This window comes from Zonotrichia leucophrys, chromosome 5, assembly GCF_028769735.1.
Source record: "Zonotrichia leucophrys gambelii isolate GWCS_2022_RI chromosome 5, RI_Zleu_2.0, whole genome shotgun sequence".
NCBI classification, from domain to species: Eukaryota; Metazoa; Chordata; class Aves; order Passeriformes; family Passerellidae; genus Zonotrichia; species Zonotrichia leucophrys.
This window is the reverse complement of record NC_088175.1, coordinates 31,824,136-31,848,549: the sequence shown is the minus strand read 5'-3', so window position 1 is coordinate 31,848,549 and position 24,414 is coordinate 31,824,136. Positions and strand designations below refer to the sequence as shown.

Here is a 24,414-nt window from a genome sequence, read left to right as displayed (position 1 = left end):
TTCCCCAGGGTAAAAAGGATCAATTCTGGTCTGAGCAAACTGCTTATCTACACTTTCTCTGCTCTTCCACAAGGCTACATCTCCAACCATGGCTATCTGCCCTTTAACTGTCAAGAAAGTTTGGTGCCTTTATTACCTTGGCCTTCAGGGTAGGGTATGAGTGGATAGGGATGTGTGAAATGGCATGGCTGGAGAGTAGTGTAAAGGAGGGGAGGGCATATCCTGTGCTTCCTTGGTGCTTTGGATGCTGGCTTTGAGCTAGCAATGTTAATGGAGTGTGGAAGGTCCAGCCAAGTATTTAAAGTATTGGTGTGTCACTCCTCTTTTCTGCCCTCTTTTCTAAATTGACACTCCTTGTGGCAGTGTAGCCTGGTCAGACCAAAGACCAAAGCTGCCAGGACTAGGTGAGGGAATGCCAGAGGCATTGCAGGGCCCTGTCTCCCCTGAGCTATGCCTGTAGCACTCGTGCCTGCTGGGGATGTGCAGTGGGGCCTGGAAGGATGCAGCTCTCGTTCCAGGCAGTGTGGTGCCAGGCTGTGCCTTGTCCTGGGTGTGAGTGTGAATTGAAATGTTGGTGAGCTCTGTAGGTGAGGTTCTGCAGTGGATTTCTGGGGTGCCTCAGCTTTTTGCCCTTCTAATTGACTGTTTCAGGCCAACTCCTCTACTTCTCCTGTGTGCCCTGCATGTTTCTCCCAGTGATTGATGTCTGTAGCCTGACTTGTGTTGCAAGCAAGCCCCAGCACGATGGTGATGTGAGTGAAATCCTCAGTGCAGCAAAGGCTGCTGGCAGTGGAGCAGGGACATCCTGCAGTGCTCCCCCAACACTGCAGTGAAGGAGGAGCTGGGACTCTCCAAACTCCAGCAGTGTTCTTGTAGCGGGACAGACAAACTCCACAGTTTCTATTTTAGATGTGAAGTGAAAAATACAGCACAAGGTCATCAGGACAATTGTTCCTGTAGCTTTTTATTCCCATAACAGCATTTTCTGTTACTGGTTGTTACTGTGCTCTGCTGCAAGACAAATGTTCTTACCTGAAGATTTAAAAATGGTGTATAGGATGTTTGTAGAGAATGGGGAAGTCTGCAGTATCTGTGACAGCTGTAGGTTTAGTTGTGGTGGGCTGAGGCATGGAGGCAATGTGCTATGGGCAAGAATAGTGGTAGATGGGGTCTCTTTTCCTTCCTTCCCCCCCATGTCAGCAACAGAGGTGTTGTGCTTACAGTGGAGGTGATTATATTGCTTACCAGGAGCTTAGTATTGCTTGCTTTAGCAGTTCATCTTACTGAGGGATATCTACAAGGCCCCTGAGCAAGCTGTTTATGCAGATGGACTTCTTAGGTCAATACTTTTTTGGCATCGTATGTCTCACTTCTCAACCGGCCAGTCCCTTCTTGTGCTGTACTCAGTGGTTTGTGTCCTATCTATTGTTAAGGTCAGGCACAGAAATTTAGTGCCTTTAACTTCCCAAATATTTTCCAAAAGATCCCCTCTTTCCTTCTTCCCTATTGTCTTACTCTTGCACCCTCTTTGGTGCCCAGCACACAGGGTCACTTTTACCACAGGGGGCATAATCCATTAGGGCTTTGCACAAGTTTTCATGGTCAAACTTTCTGTTCAGCTTGAACAATCAATCTCAGGGCTCCTGGAGGGTGGAAAGGTACTAGCAAATGGTATTCCTCAACATAAAAGAGATGTGATTTCCCTCTGGATTGTTCTTTTGCTTTCTGTTTTTCAGTTAACCTCAGTTCAGTCTGAGATTAGGGGATAAAACAGCTTTTTGAGACTACTTTTGCTGCTCTTTTTAATTTTTTTTTAAACTTTTCCAGCAAGGGTAGCTCTTTGGTTATCTTTATGCATGTGGTGATGTAATCTCTCTTTGTTTTTGTGTTTCCTTTGTCTAGGTGTGTTGTTGTGCTGTTCAACCCTAGAAAAAATAAGCAACACCATATTCTAAACAGCTCCAGGTGAGTAAAGCTTTAAGCTGGACTTGCTTTCTGTGAGGTGAATTCAAGACTTCTATAGCTTGACTGAAGTGCAGGAGGAGCTGCTGTTGCTCCAGGCTAAATCCCCTTGGTTGGAGTTGCCTTGGGGACAGGCTGCCTGCAGCTTTGACTCCAGCTCCTTCTCACATGAGGTGCTATTGCTGACAAAGTACCACCTCGTAAACATTGGATCCCAAGAGGAACTGGTAATGGTCATGACATGGAGGGGATCATACTACAGTTCCTTGGTATCTGACTTTTTTTTTCTCCACCTAAAATGATGACCTCATTATTGAGGCCAGCAGTGTGACATGGTCCTGCACCTGGAATAAAGGTGGAGCAATGAGCCTCAACTTTTGGAGCCTTTCTGCTGCTGTAAGCTGCTGTTTGAGGCTTGGGCAGCAGGGAATCCCCATGGTAAAGCAAAACCATTATGTCAGGTTATTATGGGTGACTTCAACATTTTTTCAGTTCGTCCCAACCTACTCCCCAGTCATGATGTATTGAAATGAAATCACATGTTGGAAATGTTTCTCAGCGTTATTTTCTCTGTTTTAGGAAAACAATTACAGCACTTGCTTTCTCTCCAGATGGAAAATATTTGGTTACAGGAGAGGTAAGTGTGAGAGGAGAGAGGGTGCACCTTGTCCACCTTGAAGCAGGGCAGAGGGGCTTAGAAGAAACAGGCTGTTTTCACACAGAGGAGTTCCAGTGTTGCCTCATTGTTCAGTGGGCCTGCTGGCTTATGGGTGGCACTGGGTGCTCCAGCTGGGAGTTTTTTAACAAGTCAGCTTTGGGGATGGGTCTTCTGGAGTGTCATCTGTGGGCTGAAGGTAGAGTGAAAATAAGCAAGAGGACACACAGCATTGTTCTACTCTAGCATCAATGAAGAGTACTTGGATGGTCCAGAATATTGGCCTGAGCTTAGCACTGTCCCTTCAGGATTTCAGGAAGTAACTGAAGCCAGAAACAGTGTTGCAGGAAAAAAGAAAAGTGCACCTGGAGTGGAGTTTTAGGAATAGTCACAGAAGATGCTGGTGCCTGTGGTTTGGCACTGTTTGTTTGGCTGGAAGCAACAATTGCTTTCTCTTTCCCAGCATGCCCAAAGGGGAGAATAAGGATGAGTATGCTGTTTGTCTGTTCTGCATTAGAAGCTCAAGACACATGCTGTGTCATGAGCCTGAAATTGCTGGATGTTAAAAATTTGCAGAAATACTGACCTTCATATGGTTGAGCTTAGTTTGCTCTTGTGTGTGACTAATGGCAGTTTACCACCAGTCCCTGTGCCTCTGTAAGAGATGGGGAGGGAGCATGTGTGAGACAGGTCTGAGCCTCAGCCACAGGGAGGAGAGAAGTGTGTCACTGTTCTGTGCTGGAGCTGTCAAGGTGGAGACTGTTCTCTCCAGAGGTCCCCAGTGTGGTCACTGTGATGGCAGCTGTCACGTCCCCAGGTGGCTCCAATCCTGGGCCTGAATTCTGGATGGATCAGACCAAGGGTAGAAAGAACAGTGGGGTTTTTTTGGATGGAGGCTACCACGATAGAGAAAAACTTAGCATTAACTTTCCATCATTAGATGTTGTGATTAGGGCTTTTTTGTGAAAACGTGAGGTTTCATAGCTCATAGTATTCAGTTCTGATGATTCTGGTACCTTCTTTTGTTTTCATTTTTATTTCAATTTCTGGTGCTCCATGCTTTTCATTAGGAGTAAGAAAAATGGTAAAAAATGAAGTGAGGACTTTTCTGTTTGAAAATTTATTGGGGTAAATGGCGAATTAAAATCATTAAAAAAAGAAAAAGCTGTTCCAGTTATCCTGGAATTTGTAGGGCTTTTGTTGTTATTCTTGTTGTTGTAGTGGGGCTTTTTGGGATTTTGTGGGGGTTTTTTGTTGTTTTTTTTTTTCTTTTCCCCTTGTTGCAAAACATGTCTTCTCTTGCCCTATTGTAAAACCATTTCTTTTTTTCAGTATCCTCCCTCGTGTCTTACATTTGAATTATTGCTTAGTGTAGCAGTGTCCCCTGCTGGTGTCAGCAGTCGTGTCTTAGTTCATCCCCTGTCCCACAGGGAAATGCTTTCTGAGTTCACTTTCTCAAGCTCCCTTGTAGCTGCATTATGCTAATTCTGCCTAATAACACCTTAGTTTTCTGTATGGCTGGCTTTTCCGGGAGGAGAGCATGGAGGTTAGTCCTTGGCTACCGTACATATTAAATGCCTTTTACATATTTCAAATTCATAAGAAAACTCTTTTTTTCCCTCTTTTTAATTATTATTTTTTATTTCTCCTCATGGAGATGTAGAGTCCATGGGGATCACACAGAACTGCCTTTTGGTGAGAATTTCTTAAAAGATGAAATGCAAATTCAGTTTGTTAAAGTCCTGGGGTGTATGCTAAGTTACTGGAAAATAGTTATATATATGTATGTGCTCAGTTATAGCAGTTGTTCTGAAGAGCAGCTGATTCAGCTCATTGTAATATCTTGCCAGCCACCTTGAGACCTGAGCTCTGCGCTGCAGGAGGGAGAACTGTACCAACTGCAGTTAAATCTGACCATGGCATTTTTCCAGGCCACAAGCAGTTGCTTAGCAGAGCCTTTGAACAAGGCAATTAAAGCATCCACAATTTTAAACTTTTAAAGCTTCGACTTCTACTTGTGATGAGAGTTGCCTCTCCCACACAATCAAATTACTACCTTAAAACCAATCAAAAAGGTACCATTCTGCCATGTTGCCATGGATATGTTATCTTACAAGCTGCTGCTTTGACAGACTTCAATGTGGAATCATGAGCAGTTACTTGAGCAAGATTTGCCCATCAAGCACATTTTTTGGCCAGCATTTCAGCTCATCTTGTGCGCCTTGTTTTAATTTGGTTTAATAACAAACAATTAAACAAAAGAATAGATTTGTCTGGCAGAAAGTGCTGAATTGGCATTTCTGTTTCTCTGGAGAGCCAACATTAAAGCAGAGGCTCTGTTCCTGCCGTGTCTTTTTCTCTGACATTACCCTGCCCGCACTCTTTCGGGTGGAATGTGTCTGTGCGTTACCTTGTGACAGAAATGGTGCTGCTAGCTTCTCAGAGGCTTCCCTCAGGTGGTGTGTGAGAGTTCCCACAACAGCCATGTCATGGTTTTGTATGGCATATCTCAGATGTCTGTGTTGTGTTAGGAGCAGAAGATGGGAGGGCTTTTCATTCACTGGGTCTAGGGATAACAATCTATTATAATCTTTTTCACAAGCAGGCTGTAAATTCCCATTACAAACACCAGGGATGTGCATCAAAAGTATTGTTCTGGCTAGATCAGGGACTAGCATTTTGTGAGTAGCATAAGAAAAGGTTTAAAGCAGGGGAGGTGGTATTAATTTGCACAGCTGTTGAAATGCATATAGTCCTTAGGTTGCTGGTCTCAACCTGGGCTTTAAAGAATCAGAGGAACTGCTAAACCTATTGTGAGTGCACCATGTAGGCATCTTTTTCCAAGTTCCTGCACATTTACATGCTTGAATGTGTCAGAACTGATTTTGGGTCTACCCCTCCTGTTCTGTGTCTGTTCCTGTCCCTTCCAGAGCGGACACATGCCAGCAGTTCGGGTATGGGACGTGGCTGAGCGAACCCAGGTGGCAGAGCTCCAGGAGCACAAGTATGGTGTGGCCTGTGTGGCCTTCTCCCCCAGCTCCAAGTACATTGTGTCTGTGGGGTACCAGCATGACATGATTGTCAACGTGTGGTCATGGAAGGTAAGTTTTCTAGGAGGTCGGGTGGACCACGCGGTGCTGCTAAATCAGAAAGAGCTTCTGATCTGACTGTAAACTACTTCAGTTCCATCTTGCTTTCTGTTTTTTAAAATTCTGTAGTTATTGTTTGGCTTTTGACATTCATAGACACAGACAAATTTGGACAAGAGAGAAAGCTATGGTCCCTTAGGGAAGGTCTAAGTCATTTCCATGAAGGGATATTCTTTATGCTTTGGAATGTGTTACATTTTTCTGTCCAGCCAGAAAAGCCTGGACTTTGAAACCTTGCCAAACCATTGTGTTTTTTAGAGGCTTATTAAAAACTAATTTATGAGGTTAAGGAAGGAAACTCTCATCAGCCAGAGATTTCTTTTGTAGTGGAGTGGATACTCTTGGCTTGTTTTGATTTTTTTATGTCAGAGTTTGTGATACTCTGGTCCCATCCCTGATGGGTGAGAAGGGGAATATAGGGAATTCATAATGGGTGAAAGCGGAGGAAAGTTGCTCTGCCTGTCACTGGATTGAGGCAAGTCTTGGTAGAAACAAAGCCTGTGTCTTATCCTCTAGTGAACATTTAAGCATTTGTTTTTTGTAGATAAGAAAAGAGACATTTATTTTTAGTAGGCTAGGAATCCTTTGTATTAATAGATGCTCCTGCTAACTCTTCGAGTGCTGTAACCCTCTCTAAAAGAGATATGATTTAAGAAAAAAAAATATCAATGCATTTGTTAAATCTCACAGGATCATAGAATGGTTTGGGTTGGAAGGGACCCTAAAAATTGCCTAGTTCCAATTCCCCTGCCATTGGCAGGATTACCTCCCACTAGACCAAGTGGAAACCCCATCACAGCCCTGTCCAATCTGGCCTTGAACATTCCTGGGGATGGGGCATCCTCAACTTCTCTGGGCAGGCTGCTCCAGTGCCTCACCACCTTCACAGTAGAGAATTTCTTCCCAATAGCTAATATGGATCTTCTTCTTTCAGTTTAAAACCATTACTGCTTGTCCTATCACTACAGTTCCTGATGAAAAGTCCTTCCCCATGTTTTCTGTAGGTCTTCTTTAGGTACTCAGAGCCTCCTCTTCTCTTGTAGCTTCTAAGCCCACACTCATTTAGTACGTTACTCTCTTCATCACATTTACTGTAATTTAATCTTTGTCACATGTGCTGTAATTTAAGATCTCACTGTTATCTTCTGTGTGAGCTGAAGTTTGTCATTGCTATTTTTTCATATAGCTACATACTGTATGTAGTGAGAGAACCTAAATGTGTATGTCTGTGTTGCAAATTGAGTGCTCATTCTTTGGATTATTTCTAGTTATACAAATGAAAGTAGTGACTTGGACAGGGTCACAATGCATGGCATGTGTGAAACAGTACAAGTAGTTTTGCTTTCCCTTGCTTATCCAGGTTTTTCTGTTCACTGTATAGTTGTGGACATGAGAACTTCTGAGGTAAGAACTGTCTGACTCTTCCCTGCTGAGGAACACACACTTTAAGCTTATGCTCCAGACTGGTATGGGAGCTCTTGCTGGCCTTTACTTTGCAGGCTGGGCACCAAAACTAGATATACTTTACCTGACCAAAGTCAATAAAGACTGAGGATACAGGTCTCCTGAAGTGTTTTCCTTTACTTTTAACCACAACACTTCTATCCTCTGTGCTGCTGCTTTTATTTCCCCATTTTTCCTGACTGGTTGACCTAGTCATTTGACTGTGATGGGAAAGAAAATCCATGTTGTCTGTAGGATTCCCTTGCTTCCCTAAATAAAGACCACAGCAATGATCCAGATACTGAGGTCTGCAAGGGTCCTAAGCTTTTCTCTGTCCATTGTCTTGAAAGAAGTTATGATAATTGCTGCCTTTCCTTCATTCTGGGTTGGGGGATCCTCCATGGTGATGGTGCAGCAGGCTAGACTCCCCTTGTGCTGGTTTCTTCAGTTCTGCCAGCAGTTTCTTCAGTTCTCCCCACAGTCCAGTGGGGCCCTTGGAGTGATGTGGTTTGTGAGCTAGGGCATTGTGCCTGGAAGACTGGGGGCAGCTGAATCCCTGAAAAGAAGGGTAAAGGAAACACAGCAAGAATGAAAATGGGTGCACTGTTGTCAGCTGTGTGCTGCATGTTTGCAAATCCACAACAGACAAAGCAGAAAACTTGTTTATTCTCACATCTAACTGGGCAAAGGCAGGGAGAGGAAAACTGAGCAATGGTGCTGTGTGATGTTGCTGTCTGACCATTCTGCCTGAACAGTGTCCATCCTGTTTTCTGTCCCTGTGTCTTTTTCCTCCTTTCCCAGACTTTGCCATTTTGGGGTGCAGATTTGAGGTGTAATAGATTTTGCTTTTTCACTTCCAGTACAGGGATGGTCGTTGTGTATTTTGAGTCTTTTGATAAAGTACAATGTGTTTCAAGAGAAAGAAGAATTTATGGAAGAACAAGTACTGTTTTCTCTGTGAAAAATACCATTTCCTCATCTTGAGTGCAATGGCCTCATTGCTGCCTGGGGGCTGGGGGAGTTCTTCCTTGTGCTGACCTACATCTGCATTTGCTGTTTAGGAAGGGAAATGGGTTTGCTCTGAGCTCCTGGTGATTGTGAAACCCACATGTTTGTCATGGCTCACATACCAAGCTTCTGCAGGCACTAGTGCCTGCTGATTTGTTCTTGATTATAGTTAATGTGGAATGTGAATATAAATTTGAATTTTTAATATAAATGTGAATTAAAATAAATATGAGTATAATAATATTCATTTAATATAAATGTGAATTATACTATCTGCCAAATCAATTTTCCTAGCTAATGCTGAAGAGGTTGTATATGGAGGTGTATGGGGAATAGTTTTGGTTTCATCTTTTCTCTGCTGCACTGCTTGTACTGGATATGTGCCTGTAATTGAAATTAGTTTCCTTTGCTTCTGAGCAAAGAAATTAAGCAATGTAAACAATTGTGTTTCCAGAAAAACATCGTAGTGGCAGCCAACAAAGTCTCAAGTAAGGTGACAGCAGTGTCATTCTCGGAGGACTGCAGTTACTTTGTCACTGCTGGAAATCGACATATTAAGTTCTGGTACCTGGATGACAGCAAAACCTCCAAGGTGAGAGAAAGTGCATCAAGGCTAACCTGTAAATAGGCATTTCTGTCTTAAAGCAGGATGGGTTTTGCCCCAGTGAGCTGTGGGAAGTGGGAAACTTTTTATTTTTCTGGGATGCAAGGATGGCCTTCCACGCCTGGCTCTGAAGTGTCATGGACTGATAGCACCAAAAGCTTGTCTTGCACTGATGTAGGGATGTCACTCCTGGAGTTGCATAGCAGCATGCTTGTTCTTTAGTAGTCACATATACTGAAGAACAAATAAGCTAGGAAAGAGCTGCAGTAATTTAACTCCTTGGAGCACAGAGGTGGGGAGAGCTCTTTGACATTGGTATGAGCCTCTCAAAAGGTTGTGAGTGTAATTTTGAAGCATCAGCCAAAGTGTTTAACAGTTTTAGCTGTTGTGTTATTCTCTGGGAGGCAGAATCCACCTACGGTGATTTTTCTGTGTGCTCATGAACAGTTGTAAACATGAGCAGCAAGTAAAACCTCTCCTTCTAGGCTATTTACAGTTCTTTCTTTGAATCACTTCAGCACTCAGGGGTTGATGGTCTAAAAAAATCACTGTCTGCCTGAAGTACCTTGCTGTATTTGTAGCAAACTGTTTTCTGTTGGTAGGTCAATGCCACTGTCCCCTTGCTGGGTCGCTCGGGATTGCTTGGAGAACTGAGGAACAACTTCTTTGCGGACGTGGCTTGTGGACGGGGCAAAAAAGCTGACAGCACTTTCTGTATCACATCCTCAGGCCTGCTCTGTGAATTCAATGAAAAAAGGCTGCTAGACAAGTGGGTGGAGCTGAGGGTGAGTTTTACATCCTCCTATTCTGCTCAAGCAGAGCAGGAAAAACAAATAATAAGGGCACTCAGAGGTACAAGCTGACCACAAGCAGTGAAAATAATTGTGCTTCTGCAACCCTGTGATTTACTCTGGAAGGCTGGGCAAGAATAGTGTTACTTCTTGTCAAAGGGATTTTACTGATTGCTGAGCCTCTTTCATTCTCACACCCCAGCATTAGAGGGGCTGCTCTACTGGCAAAGCAATGTCCTTATGGCAACTCCTGTATGGTCCCTCCTGGCTTGGCTGGGGCAAGTAGGAATTTTAGAAGGATTCTGGTTTCTATCCACTCTGCAATGTCTTACTTGGCTTGTGCATCTCAAATGCAGGTTCCCAAGGTGGTAGTTGATTTGTCTATTCTAAACCACCAGGCCTGCCCATAGTTAAGAATTTGATCACAATGTTTTTCTTTCAACTGAATGTAACGTGCCCACCTTCAGGGATCCTGTGTATTAAAATCAAGGGAAAAAGTCTGTCCACGCTTTCACTCAAGTGAAATGCCTCTTCTTTTCTTTCCTTTCCTTTCCTCTCTAAAATCTGCCTTTCACTCTCGCTCAGAATACAGACAGCTTCACAGTAAGTTGAAAAAACTTTTGCATTGAACTCATCCCCTTTTCACCACACTCCATTTTGTGCCATTTTCTGCCATTTGTACAGATCCCAAAGGGAGGGGAAGAAAATTCATTTTGTTCTGTTTCTTATCCCCTCCTGACAGGTAATGTGTTGGTGTGCGAGTACAGGGTGAGGTGCTGCTTGCCTGCCAGTGTTGTTGAATGTCACAGAAATAAAAGCAGTGTTCAGAGTAGGACTCAGCTGGAGCAAATAGTAGCTCTGCTGGCCTCCCATCATAGTGGGTGGCAGAGAAACTGGGCTTTTTTCTAACTGCTTGGGATCTACAGTGGACCTTGGCTGGAAAGTTCTTCAGAAAGGAAAAATTGATTTTTAGGCTTTTCCTTTAGGGCGTATTTACTCCCAGGGCTCGACTTCACCGCAGCTCTTCTGACCATGACTCCTTTGTCTGTCAATTCGTTGTTCTCCCTGATGTCTGTCTGGTGACCTTTGACATGAGAGCACATTTCTCATTTGCTGTCTCTTGTGCTGTGTCCTCCTCAGACCACCGTGGCAAACTGCATCTCTGTGAATCATGACTACATCTTCTGTGGCTGTGCTGACGGCACCGTGCGGATTTTTAACCCTCTGAACCTTCACTTTGTCACTACTCTGCCAAAGCCACACTTCCTGGGAACTGACATCGCAAGTGTGACTGAGGCCAGGTACTGTGGAGAAGGATGGAAGGGAGCAAGGGAAGCTTGTGGGGGTTAGAACTGTTCCCCAGACCTTTGCCATCTCGTTTTATGGATTAAAGTTGGCAGTCTGTTGCAGATCTCTCTGAGCTGTTGCAGGCTTGCCCTGTATGACTGGACTACAGTTGGATGGCAAGGAGAAAGACTTTTGCCATGGGACTCTGAGGCTTCTTTTGGGACTTTGGTTGTTCAAGAGACAGGTCTTCCTGGCTAGCTACTCTGTCTACCTATAGATGCCTTTGTTCATCTCAACAGCGCCCCGTGGAGAATGTGAGCTCTCTTGTTTGAGCATTGCCCCAGCTCCTGGAGAGCACAAGTTAACCAGGCTGTTGTTCTCTCTTTGTGCAGCCGTCTTTTCTCTGGTGTGGCTGATGCGAAGTATCCAGACACCATTGCCTTGACCTTTGACCCCACCAACCAGTGGCTTTCCTGTGTATACAATGACCACAGCCTGTATGTGTGGGATGTCAAAGATCCGAAGAAAGTGGGCAAGGTGTACTCTGCTTTGTATCACTCTTCCTGTGTGTGGAACATTGAGGTATGTTGTCTGCAGACACAGGTCTTGGATTGTGAGTTGCAGCTGAGAAAGTCATCAGATGAGCTGCCAAATTTGAATGCAAATGCTGACTGTAGAGGGAATTGACTCAGATTTTCACCTGTGGTGAAAATGTGATTAGTGCATTTGCTGCTGGGCCTGGGAACAGTTCTTTGGCTGCACTGCAATGGCTGACCGAATGTGTGGTGCTACTGGGAAAAAAATCTCACCATTAAAAGGTGAGAGATGGGAGAGGGAACAGAATTAAACAAACCTGAATACAGAGCACCCTTTTAGAAAACGCACAAGAATTTATTGTTGACCTCAAAAAAAACTGCTTGACATCTGTGGTGAGTAATTGCTTCTAAGTCAAAAACATGAAGTAGTGATAAAATAGTGAACTCTGGTCCTTCTTAACATATTTACCTGAACATGTGGAAATAGCCTCTCAAGTGTCTGTCATCTTGCAGTCTGTCTAGTTGGTTTTCCCTCAGAGGGAAGGAAAGGAAGTATAGGAAACAATGGAGTTGTTAATATGTTGAAATATGTCTAACAATGGTTAGGAGAGGGGAAAGTGGAAATGTTGTGGAAAGAAAGTGGGAAGAGGTTGAGAATTCTGTTTTTATTTATTAATTGCATCTCACCCTTTCCTTCTGAATTATAAACTGACAGTAGTAGATGAAAGTTGCAAACAACAGTGCAAGGTGGTTATTGCATGATCATTGTTTGGGATTTGAGGTGCTTTCTTTGAACTATTATAAACAAAAGTTACCGGTTTGTTGCATGCTTCTTAAGGAGGTTTTCTGTGATGAGGGAAGCTCAGTGAACATTTGTTTGAAGTCAGTATGAAGCTCTGGTCTGCAAATAGGTTTTTGTCAGAGCTGTCTGGCTTTCACCTTTAGAAAATAGAGAGGACACCCCTTTTGTCTCATTTTGTTTTGAAACTTGCTACTAGTGCCTAGGGTGCCAGATGCCAGGCAATATCATTCAGGGGTTGATTTTACTTGCCCTTAGATGTATCCAGAGGTGAAGGACAACAATCAGCCCTGCCTCCCCCCTGGTTCCTTCATCACCTGCTCCTCTGACAACACCATTCGTCTGTGGAACACTGAAAGCTCCAACATCCACGGCACAGCCCTGCACCGCAACATCCTCAGCAATGTAAGATCCTAGGTTTGGATCACCTCCTTGTCCTTGGGGTTGCTCTTCTTCACACACAGATTCCCAAGTTAAGGCCTAAATTTTTTTGTATCTCCAAGTCAACCTAGGCTTCTGTAAACTGAGCACAAATCTGGTTAAATGTATGAACCTGAAGAAACACAAAAGGAGTACTGGGCAGAAGGACAGGTTCTCTGAAATGGTCCTGGGGATTATTGCTGTTTTCATAAACCACCCAAAGATTTCCATAAAGGCCATATGTTTCTGCATGTCTGTGATGTGTAACCACTTATAAAATTTGTTTGGAAAAAGTGAATTAAATGAAGTAGAGGTTTGGGAAATTGAATGTAAAACTTTGCACTCACTTCATCTATATAAGAGGGAGGCTAATCATACAGAGCAGTGATTACATGTGGACATTAGCTTCTGTTCTCATCTGAGTTGGAAGATCTCTGGACACAGCAGCTCTGACCTCAGGAATCATTGCTTTTTCATCCAATCATTTGGAAAAAATTGCTTTTTCTGTCAGTACTCAGACTGCTGACTTAGATAATCACTAGAAGTCTTTCCTTCCACACTCTTGCTGTGTGCCCTAATATGTTGTAATCACTAATCCCAGAGCTTGTCAGTAGCAAAGGAGATGCTGCTAGTTTCTAGCTTAAATCCTTTGAAAGGGGTGATTGTGAGACACAACTGTGAAACTTCCATCCTACAATCTGTAGGGGCTTAGTGCTTGCTCCTAACTAAAAGGTCCTACCAATTACAGCATTGTTGCCAATAAAATGTTTATGTTGGCTAGGAGCTCAATTTCTAAGGCAGATGCTTTGCTTTAATATTTTGTAACTAATAAATATTTCTGGGTGTATTGTGTCCCCAGGACTTGATGAAGATCATCTATGTAGATGACAACACTCAGGTACTTCTGGACACTGATTACAACTCAGCAGGAAGTGCAGACAAAGCTGATGCACAAGTGCTGGATACAAAGGTGGGGATACGCACTGTCTGTGTGAGTCCCAGCGGGGAGCACCTGGCCTCAGGGGACAGGATAGGCACTCTCAGGTAATCCCATAAAGCTTCTAATGCAGATTGCAGACTGGTCAGGCATGAGAAAATAACCAGGTCTTGCTAATTTTATTAAACATACTGAAATGAGCCATGTTATATCCTAGAATATACGAGTTGCAGTCTCTGAAGGAAATGCTGAAGGTAGAAGCCCATGACTCAGAGATCCTATGTCTGGAATACTCCAAACCTGACACAGGTAAATGCAATTGAGCTGCTTCCCCTTTGCCTATGAATGTAATGTTGAGCAAGTCAGAATGTCCAACCATGATATGTTAGAATTGTCATGCTGAACTACTCATGGATTTTAAATGAGGCTTCAGGTTATGGGCTAGTAGAGCCAGGCTTTAAAAAAGTCTTCTTTCTCTTACTCTTTATTGGAATATTGTATGTTGATATTGCAGCTTGTTCTGTTTATTATTGTAATGCAAAATTCAGGTGTATTGCTTTGTGTCCATATATGCAGTTAGCTGCAGTATAATGTTTTGTCTCCAAGAAGTCTTGGGAAGCTGTTTTAAAAATGACTTTTTAAGTCATGATCTTGCAGTCTTTTTCAATTTCTAACAGGTTTAAAGCTCTTAGCTTCAGCCAGTCGGGATAGATTGATTCATGTCTTGGATGCTGGGAAGGACTATAGCCTGCAGCAAACCCTGGATGAACATTCTTCTTCCATCACTGCAGTGAAATTTGCAGGTAGCAAATCATGGCCTCCCACCAAAGCTGGATTTGAGCACTGCTATTGTCCCCTTATGGCTGTAATTTTATCTGCTTTTATCTACTGGACTAGATCAATTTGAAGCTGCACCTGGGTTGGTTTTGGTCATCTTTTTTAGTTGCAGTCCTAACAGAAGGTGATACTTGCCTTCTTTTCTGGTTTTGCTTTAATTTCCTCTCCTTCCTCCCTCCTAAGAGAACCTTTCCTCATAACTTCTTTGGAAAACTGTTTTCTGTAATGATTTATTCCCACTAACTAATTTCAGAGAGAACTAATTTAGGAGAACTCTGAACAGTCGTTCAAAAAAAAAATCACACAAAAAAAAAAGTTTTGGGTGAAGTAAATTTGTGATTGTAAGCCATTGTAAGGCTTTGCATTCCTGGTAATGGAGCACATTTTATCCCCAGCACTCAGTTGCTGCCAATGGTCAGACACCAGTCAGAACAGCAAGAGCTGGCTGCTCTGCCAGGGAAAGGCAGTAGCCATGGGGGACAGGAAGGCAGGCAAAGGTAGTGGCTTTTTCCACTGGCTGTGGGAAAGTACCACAGGACATGAGCAGGAACAGATCAAGTCTAGATACATCCAGTAGTCCAGGTCACCAGGCGAATCCATAGTAATAAGACCATGGATTCAAGCTATTCAAGGTTTTGATCAGTCTGGAGTGATCAGAGTCAAGCTGAGTCAAGTTTAGTGCCTGCCAGGCAAGTCCATAATAGCAGGGCAAGATGGAGTTCAGATCAGGAAGGTGAGTCCATGGATTGGGTCAGGCTTTGGCTCAGTGGGGTGCATGTCCAGGCACAAGTGTGGCTGCAATGCTGCTGCAGTGTAGCTCAATTGGGACTCAAGGATGAGAACTCAGCTTGAAAACCATTCCCAGGTGAAGGGACTCCCTGAAACAGGGGCTCCCCAAAGCAACTGTGAGGCTTTTTCAAGTTTTTTTTTCTGGAGGATCTCCAAGTCCAGCAGCAGTTTCTCTGACAGATCTGTCTTAGCAGTGAGCTGGCCTTGAATGCAGCCAGCTGAGCTCCCACGAGATGAGGGAAGTGGGCTCAAGGCCTGGCAGCTAAGGCCTTTATGCTGGTCTATGAGCCAAGTGCTGGCATGCTCTAAGTGGGTGTAGTTCAAGGACTTGTGTGGTGTTGGATGCATTGTCATTACTTGGAGTTTTATTGGATGTTGCTTTGCTGAAGGAGCTGCTTCGTTATGGAAGAGTCCTAAGGGAAGAAGGGAAGCCTGGCCCTGCAGTAAGAAAGGGCAGCAAGAAAGAAGTGTCCAGCTCTATAAGGTCTGAGAAGTGCCTACTGCCTGTTTTCAGCTTCTACTGAGTGTCAGTGTGCCATGTTGCCAGAGTGCTGTGGCACACAGAGATGAGCATATTGGTGAGGGAGAAGACAGAATTACATCCTAATCTGTTCTGAAAAGCCTCTGTGTTGGAACCTCATGCTCCCTGCGCATGAAAGACAAATGCTATTCCTGAGAAGGGGTTTCTGTTTTGCTGCTTGGGGAGGAGTCAGTCTTAGCTAATCAGGACCAGAATAAATGAGCACTGGTGCAAATTCAAACATTTCCTGCACCTTGAATATGTGTTTATCTTTTGTCTCTTGCCTTTTTATTCCAGCCAACGATGGGAAAGTGAGGATGATAAGCTGTGGGGCAGACAAGAGCATCTATTTCCGCACTGCGCAGAAGGTAACCTTATCACAGCTTTTTGTACACTTCTAATTTACAACCTCTCCTCAAAGGAGTTACTTCAAAGAATGATATCAGAGTTTCTGTATGAGCTTGTTGCTCTTTGAGCCTCAGTGCCTCTCACTGACTCGATGGCGAGATTGCATTCAGACAAATAGTTCTGTGTAGCATGCAGCTACTCCCAGCCTGACCTCTCACAGCAGAAACAGAGACCTGTTAGGATATCTGCTTTTCCTTCACTGCCAATGCTATTGTGAAAACTGGTGAAAGAGTCTGGGCTCAAGGGAAGTTCCTTGTAGCTCCAGTCCCAGCTGCTCCCAGCAGCTCCCTGGGAAGGATTGTTTTGTGCTGCCTGTGTGAGAAGACTCATCTGTGTTTACTTGCTTTTAATAATGGATTAACGACTTGATTTTGACACAGTTGTTACCCATATGTTTAGACAGGAGAAGGGGTCCAGTTTACCCGAACACATCACATTGTTAGGAAGACCACACTTTATGACATGGATGTGGACCCCAGCTGGAAATATGCAGCTATTGGATGCCAGGATCGGAATATCAGGTTAGTTTCCTTCTCAACTTGAAAATATTTTTCCAGTCATAAATGAAGCAGCCCCGTATCCATCATTATGCCTCTAAGTTCTTTGTTACAGCATTTTCAGACAGATCTGAGGCACTGTGAGGCTGAACTCTGCCTTTCCTCTCAATGATAAAGAGCTTTGTATGTGTGCAATTCCCATGGGACTTGTGGCTTTTCACTGGGTTGCTCTGCAGAGCAAAGGCTTTCTACTGGGGGAGCAAGTGTGCCTTCCTTGGCACATCATTGAACTGTGGGGCAAAAACTTCTGTACTGTGGTAATTTTTGGTTTTGAAGGTACTTAGTGAACAGCTGTGGGGTCCTGTGGAATACCTGGGACTGTGGGAGCCTAAAACAGAAATAGATGTGACTGTCATTGAACAAGTGGAGCCCATTCTCTATTTCTATCCATTTCTCCAATCTGTCTGCTTGAAAGTAAAGGAGTCTCTCTGTGGTTGTGTGTCTCGTCGTATTGTAGCTGTGTGACATGTTAAGAGTTTTGGTCATAGCTAAATATCACTACTGGGTGTAATTTGGTTTTGTATTCTAGCATGAAGTGTCTTGCTCTCTTAATCCTTTGCTCTAGTATGAAGGAGCCCAGGTATTTTTACAGCAGTGAGGATTGATTGTTTATTGGCTTGAGAATAAAGCCTCGATTTTAATTCAGATGATCTGCCTTTGCATTACTTTTGGGGTGCTTTCTTGAACCATTTAAATGACTGGTGATAATATTTCATGGAGATAATTTCTCCACTTCCTGTAGTTTGGCCTCGTTTCCTGTATTTTATATGGAATGAGGAACAGGGAGAGAAAAGGATCCTGGTGACAGCAGCCCCAGAGTAGTACCTGGGCACAATGAGCCATGTTATCTTATGTCATCCCCTCAGGGTTTTCAACATAAGCAGTGGGAAGCAGAAGAAACTTTACAAGGGATCCCAAGGTGAAGATGGCACCCTTATCAAAGTAAGCTGTTTTCTTTTCTTTCCTTTTTCAATTTTCAGCTTTTCTGAATGCAGCTCAGGGACAAGAAAATGAAATACAAGTCTGAGTACAGTAATTTCTTTTTTCTTTTTCTTTCTTTATTTTCCTTGCTCCATACTTTGTCCTTTACCCTGCTGCTGCTTCCTCCTACTTCCACCCTTAAGGGCTGGTAATATATTTGCGTTTCATCAGGTTAAAACAGGAAGAGAGTCAATGAATGCTGACGTTGATTTTTGATTTTTCTCGCTGTCCTGTTTCTGAAGTGAGTCACAGGACTGTGCTGTAAAAACAAGTAGAACTGCACCAATATCTGTCAGGAGATGATTTAATCCATTTAATTTAATCCTTTGCTTTCTGCTCCAGAGAGCTCATTCTGGTTTTCTTGACTGGTTTTGTTAGGATTTTTAAAGTGGAAATACCTGTTGATCAGTGTTTGTGAAGTGGATTTCAGAGGGCAAATACAAGGGAAACTGTTGAGTTGATAAAATAAAATAGTATTGGGCCTGAAAAGCCTGAGTCTCAGAGTTCTGGACAAGCATGGTACTGCTTAGGGAGAGTCTGTTTAAGTTTCCTTCCTGCTGAGTGCATCCAGGCCTTGGGCCAGTGTAGCACACCTGCTTCTGCCACTATCCGGGGCTTACCTTGGTAAATCAGGTGTGTTTGAGCTTCACAATGGAGTGGAAGAACTGCATTCTTGTCTATAAAGGGGGAAAGCCAGCTGACAAAATCAAAATATCTCTAAAGCTGCCACACAAGCTTCTTCATTATATTTTTTTTCACTGATAATTTTCTACTGCTGCACTGGTCAGCAGTATTATTATTAGGGACTGGAAGGAATGTCCTATGAGGAGCAGCTGAGGATTTAGGGCTTATCTAGTTTGGAGAGGAAGAGGCTGAAGGGTGACTGCATTGTTCTGAGGAGAGGACACACAGGGGGAGGTGCTGAGTGCTTCTCCCTGGGATCTGGTGACAGGATGTGTGGGAATGGTTCAAAGCTGCACCAGGGACATTAGGAAGCATTTCTTTACTGAGAGTGTGGTCAAACACTAGAACAGGAGTCCTGGAGAGGTGGTCAATACTCCAAGCCTGACAGTGTTGAAGATGCATTTGATCAGTGCATTTAATAACAAACTTTAAACATGTGGCCCTTATGGAGGAGACTAAGCTGGATGAATCTTTGGTCAACTCTGAATGGGTCAGGCAGGAGTAGATGAGATTTCTAGCTCCCTTCTGGGGGAACCTATTGATAGGTGTAAATAACCAGGTAAAAAGGGAAGGGGGAAACAAAGTTTTGTTCAGTGTCAGCTCTTCTGTTTTACAGAGAAAGATCTTTCTCTTTGCCTATTATAATTCCCACAAATTTTTTGTAAGCCAGAGCAAAGAAAATGAAAAACTGATGCTAGACTTTAAACTGCTGATAAGCTTAGGTGTTTGATTAGATTTTTCTCAGACAAAAAACCGTGAAATGTTCTGGGAGCCGAATTTTTTGTTCTTAATATCCTTTATGGTTTTTTGTGGGTTTTTTTTTTAAATGTGTATCTCAAGTGGGGAATCTCAATTACTTTTAGTGTTGCTTTGCTCATTTTTAAGACAATTATGTAACCAAGGGATTATGGTTGTCTCTGGAATTTAAACTTTCTTGGCATGTTATTCTGAGATCATAATACACATTGCAATTTAATGAGCAGAACTCAAACAGTGACACTGGAAGCAAACATCAACAAAATAAACATAACAAACCAAAAGAGCCTTAACAAGAGCCATAACAAACCAAAAGAATTACCATTATTTAAATACCATGTCTCCTTTGAAAAAAGAGTTTATCCTCTCAGTTCCTTAAAGTTCTCTAAATTGGTGACAGTAACTGTATTTGCTGTGTAGTGCTGCTTTAGATCTGGTGAGGCATTTGCAGGGGATTTTATATTTGATCCAAGATAAAGCAACAAATAGTGTACATGAAGAAACAAACAACAAACAAAATAGCTGAAAAATGGAAATTGCAAATACTAGAGATGTGACAGCATCATTATCAAAGACAGTTTCTTGGCAGTGTTGAGTTCTTTTTTGCTTTCACTCCTGAAGACTTGAATCCTTTAATATTTCCCTTAACTCTGTCATCTCTGATGATTTTTCTTTTTGTATGGTGTGTGTGTTTTGGGGTGGGAGTTTCTTGGTGTTTTGTTTTGATCTTAACATAGAAGAAAGTAAGACCCCAATGGTTAAAAAAAAAATAGGAGAGAAGTAGAAATCTGTCCATTGGTGGCAATACCTTCACAGTCATGAAGGCATTTAATTTAAGTGCCTTCAGTCTCTGATTAGGTTGGAGATAGTCTTAAAAGTCTGGTCAGGTTGGAGATTTGTCCTGGGATACTGGATAGGCTGGTACTCAACTGGACTCCTGTGAGGGCTACTTGCATTTTAGTCTGACTGTCTTGGGTACTCTGAACTATTTTTATGTTGTTTGAAGTTAGTTTCTCACCAGATCTTTGCATTCCTCTGGTCTCCTAAACCAGGTGCAAACAGATCCTTCTGGTCTTTATATTGCAACCAGTTGTTCTGACAAGAACCTCTCCATCTTTGATTTCTATTCTGGCGAGTGTGTTGCAACCATGTATGGACACTCAGGTAAGGCTTATAAACATCTGGAAGTATTTTTTTCTGCTGATGACTGTATAGTGGGGTCTGAAGCTTTCTGAAGATTTCTCCCCACAAAAAGTTTACCTAATGGGTATTTTTGAATAGATTGTAGTTGGATGAAGTTGTAATATTTTATTGCAAGTTCAATATTTGCATTTTGCACACAAGTGCACACACACACACATTCCCACTTGTCAAGTCATGTATTTATCTACACAGTTTTTCTAATAGCCTATAAATAGTCTGTGGGGTTTTTTCAGTGTATGTTTAGTTTTATTATGATATGTCTTCAGCTCCTACCATGCAGGAGCTGTTCTATTATAGGCAAACAGAGAATTCAGTCTTCATGTATGTTTTGCCATGGAGTACCTCTCCCATGTCAAGCCTAGATTCTTGGTTAAATGGTTATGGTAATTGGGGCATATTCATCTGTGAAGTGTGAATTACTGAGTGCAGACAGGCTATTTGGCTAATTATCTCTTCTGTCCATTTGAATAATTCAGGGAAGATTGGCTTTTTTGTGCTTTATTTCTCACAGAGATTGTAACTGGGATGAAATTCAGTAATGACTGCAAACATCTGATCTCTGTTTCTGGTGACAGGTAAGAGGTTTTGCTTGTTTGTGGTGCTGGCTTATGCCATCTCATACTAAATGTAACATGTCCTTAGGAAAGGTAGATTTTTTTTGTTTTTCAGAGATGTTTTATGAATTCCAAATAAATCTCAGAGCTTTCTGAATCCTGAATGTGTGGTGTTGGCAAAGAGCTTATGCTATCATTTCATGGAATGGGACCCATGTGAAGTATTTCCCTTTTCTGGGAGTAAATACTGTGCTGGAAAGGAGACAGACATGTGACCTGTTTCCTGACCAGTCATCAGGCCTGTAATAAAAGGCATCTTGGGCTATTTTTGCTAGTAGTGCCAAAAGTTTTTCTTGCAATACTCTTGTTGGTTAGGTTTCACCAGGTGTAGGAGTCTGTTTAGCAGTAAAAGGGACAGTCCTGTCCTCACTTTTTGGTCCTTTTCCCACTCCCCTGAGTCAGCAGTGGTGCAGCTGACCCCTTATTCAGCTAAATCAGATTGCTACATCACTACTCCCCTTAGATGAGTTTGCTGCACATTTAGTGAGCTAAATCAGTTCACTAAAAGCTGAAGTAGTCACCAGACTGAGCCCAAGGGAAAAGGGAGAATACGTGCCTATGATGGTGATCGTACAGGTGAGTGGAGCCACTGTTTCTAGAATCAGTGAATGCTTAAATCAACTGAACTGAATAAAATTTTTCCTTTGAGAACGATGGCTCCTGGAATGCTATTGCAAATTCAGAGGAACCCAGATTCTCTCTTCCTTTTATTTCAAATTAATAAATCACAATTGAATTGAGTGTTTTAGAGGGTGAGTGGTTAAAGAACATACAATATATCACCTTATATTTCATCAGTTGGTTGTTTCTGTCTTTCAGTAATAAATAAATAATTTAGTTTTCCTCTTTCATGTGTTTGAATAGATTAGGGACAAAAGTTGTAAGAGAGAGAGTCCTTTTGTTGTGAACTTCTGAAAAAATTGCAGAAACATGGAAGGTTTGAAGTCCCCAGTGATCCTTGTGATTTAGTGCGACATTGTTTTGTTGACATTTTCATGAGCAACAGGGTCATTTTCTTCATTGAGGGTATGAAGGAAGTGGATGAGAAGTGAGGAAAGGATTCCTGAAGAAGTTTGCTGTGACGATATGAGAAAGCATCTTTTTCAAAGGAAAGCAGGGAACATAGTCTGTTCACGCATAGCAGCATGTGCAAAGAGTAGAGCTGAGAATAGAGAGAAAAGCAGGGATGAGAAAGGGCACAAGGGCTGTGAGATTCATGTGAGGAAGTAATGCAAGGTAAGAAAAAACAAAACAAAATCCCCTCCCCAACCCCAGCAAAAGGAGAGGTGGGTGCTTGCTTTGGCAGAGTTTGTGTTGGATGTTAATGTATTCACAGGCTTGGGCTGTTTGCTGCTTGTGTCTAGGTTTGATAACTGCGGGGGTGGGATAATGAGCAAGCCAGATTTGCTTTTAGAATTTTGTTTCCTCTGTTTCAGTATTTTTTCAGCAGCAGATTATGGTTGCTGTTACTTGGAGAGAGCTGCTCCTTGAGAGGAAGCAGCTGGCTGTCTTGGGTTGCCATGGTTCCCAGACACAGTGCCTCACCCCTTTCTCCTGGTTGAACAGCTCCAGTGGGAGGATGAGAGTGTGTTCACTGGCAATGCAAAGTGTCTGTATGTGATTTCAGTAGCTGGGACTGATGCTCCTGAGCATGGCACTGGGGACAAGAAGGGAATTTTTAGTTTTGCCTTAAAATCTCCACAGACTGCAAAGACGATATTATGGGGTTTTTTTGGTGTGATATGGAAATTTAAACCTTTTAAATTGTTTTTTCATGAGAGAGAAAAAATGAAGATTCAGGTATTCAGGATCTTGGCACTTTTGACTTTTCCCTCAGGTCAGGGAGACCAAAGTTTATGGTCCTTGTTCAAAATGGCAAAGCAAATTAATGTTTACATGCTATCAAGAAAGAAGGAAAAGCCAGTCATTGAAAAATCTTCTGTGTATTGGAGTACCCATGAGTATACTGGCACTGATGGGACTTGAAGAACTGAATTAAATCCTCTTTGGATTACAAAGTAGCATGCAAGATTTTATAAGTGATAGCCAAAGCACCATCTCTGTTTCTACATCAGTGTAGGTATACCCAGCTAGACAGGAAAGATGACTGAGATGAAAAGAATTAGTTAGCACTAAGTTTAAATTTTAAAGACGGTGCTGGTCATTTTACTTTCTAATAGCTAAAGATGAGATGCATTATTCTTTAATATGATCAGGAATATTTTTTAAACTGAATTTCTGAAGAAATTCATGAAATGAGACCACATTGTTGGTTTCTTTTTCTCCAATGCTTTTGAGTTCACTGACCAAATTTAGTCAAATGTCACAGAATATTTCACAGAACATTCTGATTTGGAAGGGACCCACAAGGATCATCAAATCCAGTTCCAAAATGAATGGCCCATACAGGAATTGGACCTGTGGCCTTGGTGTTATTAGCCCTGTGCTCTGACCAGCCGAGCTAATGACTGTGTAGATTCTGTGCAAGTGTACTCTAGGGAGTCCCAAGTGAAATACTAGAAGCACCCTGCTGCTTCCACATGAGCTTAACTGTTAATACTGCACAGAGACTCCCTGGGATGGTGGCATTAGGAAGGCCTTGCCTTTGGGTTTAGGGGCAGTCAGAGACTTCATCTTAGCCACTGTTAGAGGATGCAAGGGACATCTGTAGGCTCCAGTTATCCTGCTGACCACGGAGGGACTTGTTACAGCATTTCCTTCAGCAGCTCGTCAGACAGTCAAAAAAGGTGTAGGATCAGAGATGAGTCTGTGTAAATATCTCTGCAGTTGCTCTCGCTCACAGGGAGGCTTTGACAGGCAGGTTTAACCCTTTCACCATGAGGTTTGTGATGGGGTTGAGTTTCTGTGAAACTGTTTCTGTGTGTGCCTCTGCCAATGAGAGTTTGTCTCTGCAGTAGGAATTAGTATCAATAAACTGAACTGAGACTTGATTCCAGCCTCACCTTTCTCTCTTTCAGCTGCATCTTCATCTGGCGTCTGAGCTCAGAGATGACCATCAACATGCGGCAGCGACTGTCGGACATGAAACAGAGAGGGAAGCAGGCAGAGAAGTCTCCTCCTCACAAGGCAGCTGGACTCATGAGGTGAGCAGAGCAGACTGAGAACAGGTGGCTGACTGTGTAGAGTGGAATGTGCAAGTGTGGCACTGGGATTCAACTGTAAGGTTTTGTCTGTCTTCACTGATAGTGTTTTTCCAAAAGTTCTCTTATTTCTCTTTTGAATTTGGTTTTGTACCCCCCTTCTTTGGATATAGAAACCAGATTGGCATCTTCCAGACAGACTTAGTGTGCTTCACTGATTGCAATATGTATGCAATGCCTCTCGTGTCTTAATTTAGTTTAATGATGTGGTCAGAAACTTTATTAAGCACTTCACCTAGGAATACTGAGGATGATACATAGAATTCCAGCAGGGAAGCTGTGATCCTTCATGAGTAAGGGTTGTTTAGATCAA

General features: G+C 42.7%; 1 protein-coding gene across 4 annotated transcripts in view; it reads left to right on the top strand.

The window, feature by feature from the left end:
• Window positions 1-24,414, top strand: part of MAPKBP1 (mitogen-activated protein kinase binding protein 1) — a 97,548-nt gene that overhangs the window by 51,297 nt on the left and 21,837 nt on the right. For 3 of the 4 annotated variants that reach the window (XM_064713911.1, XM_064713910.1, XM_064713912.1), the window contains exons 4-21: window positions 1,903-1,965; window positions 2,542-2,599; window positions 5,548-5,718; window positions 8,672-8,809; window positions 9,424-9,606; window positions 10,198-10,215; window positions 10,753-10,913; window positions 11,292-11,481; window positions 12,493-12,639; window positions 13,514-13,698; window positions 13,809-13,900; window positions 14,269-14,394; window positions 16,035-16,105; window positions 16,545-16,666; window positions 17,569-17,644; window positions 20,176-20,287; window positions 20,838-20,901; window positions 23,919-24,044. In XM_064713911.1, the coding sequence (XP_064569981.1) occupies window positions 1,903-1,965; window positions 2,542-2,599; window positions 5,548-5,718; window positions 8,672-8,809; window positions 9,424-9,606; window positions 10,198-10,215; window positions 10,753-10,913; window positions 11,292-11,481; window positions 12,493-12,639; window positions 13,514-13,698; window positions 13,809-13,900; window positions 14,269-14,394; window positions 16,035-16,105; window positions 16,545-16,666; window positions 17,569-17,644; window positions 20,176-20,287; window positions 20,838-20,901; window positions 23,919-24,044 (2,103 nt within the window). The remainder of the gene's footprint in view (window positions 1-1,902; window positions 1,966-2,541; window positions 2,600-5,547; window positions 5,719-8,671; window positions 8,810-9,423; window positions 9,607-10,197; window positions 10,216-10,752; window positions 10,914-11,291; window positions 11,482-12,492; window positions 12,640-13,513; window positions 13,699-13,808; window positions 13,901-14,268; window positions 14,395-16,034; window positions 16,106-16,544; window positions 16,667-17,568; window positions 17,645-20,175; window positions 20,288-20,837; window positions 20,902-23,918; window positions 24,045-24,414) is intronic. The other variant, XM_064713914.1, reaches the window with a different exon arrangement.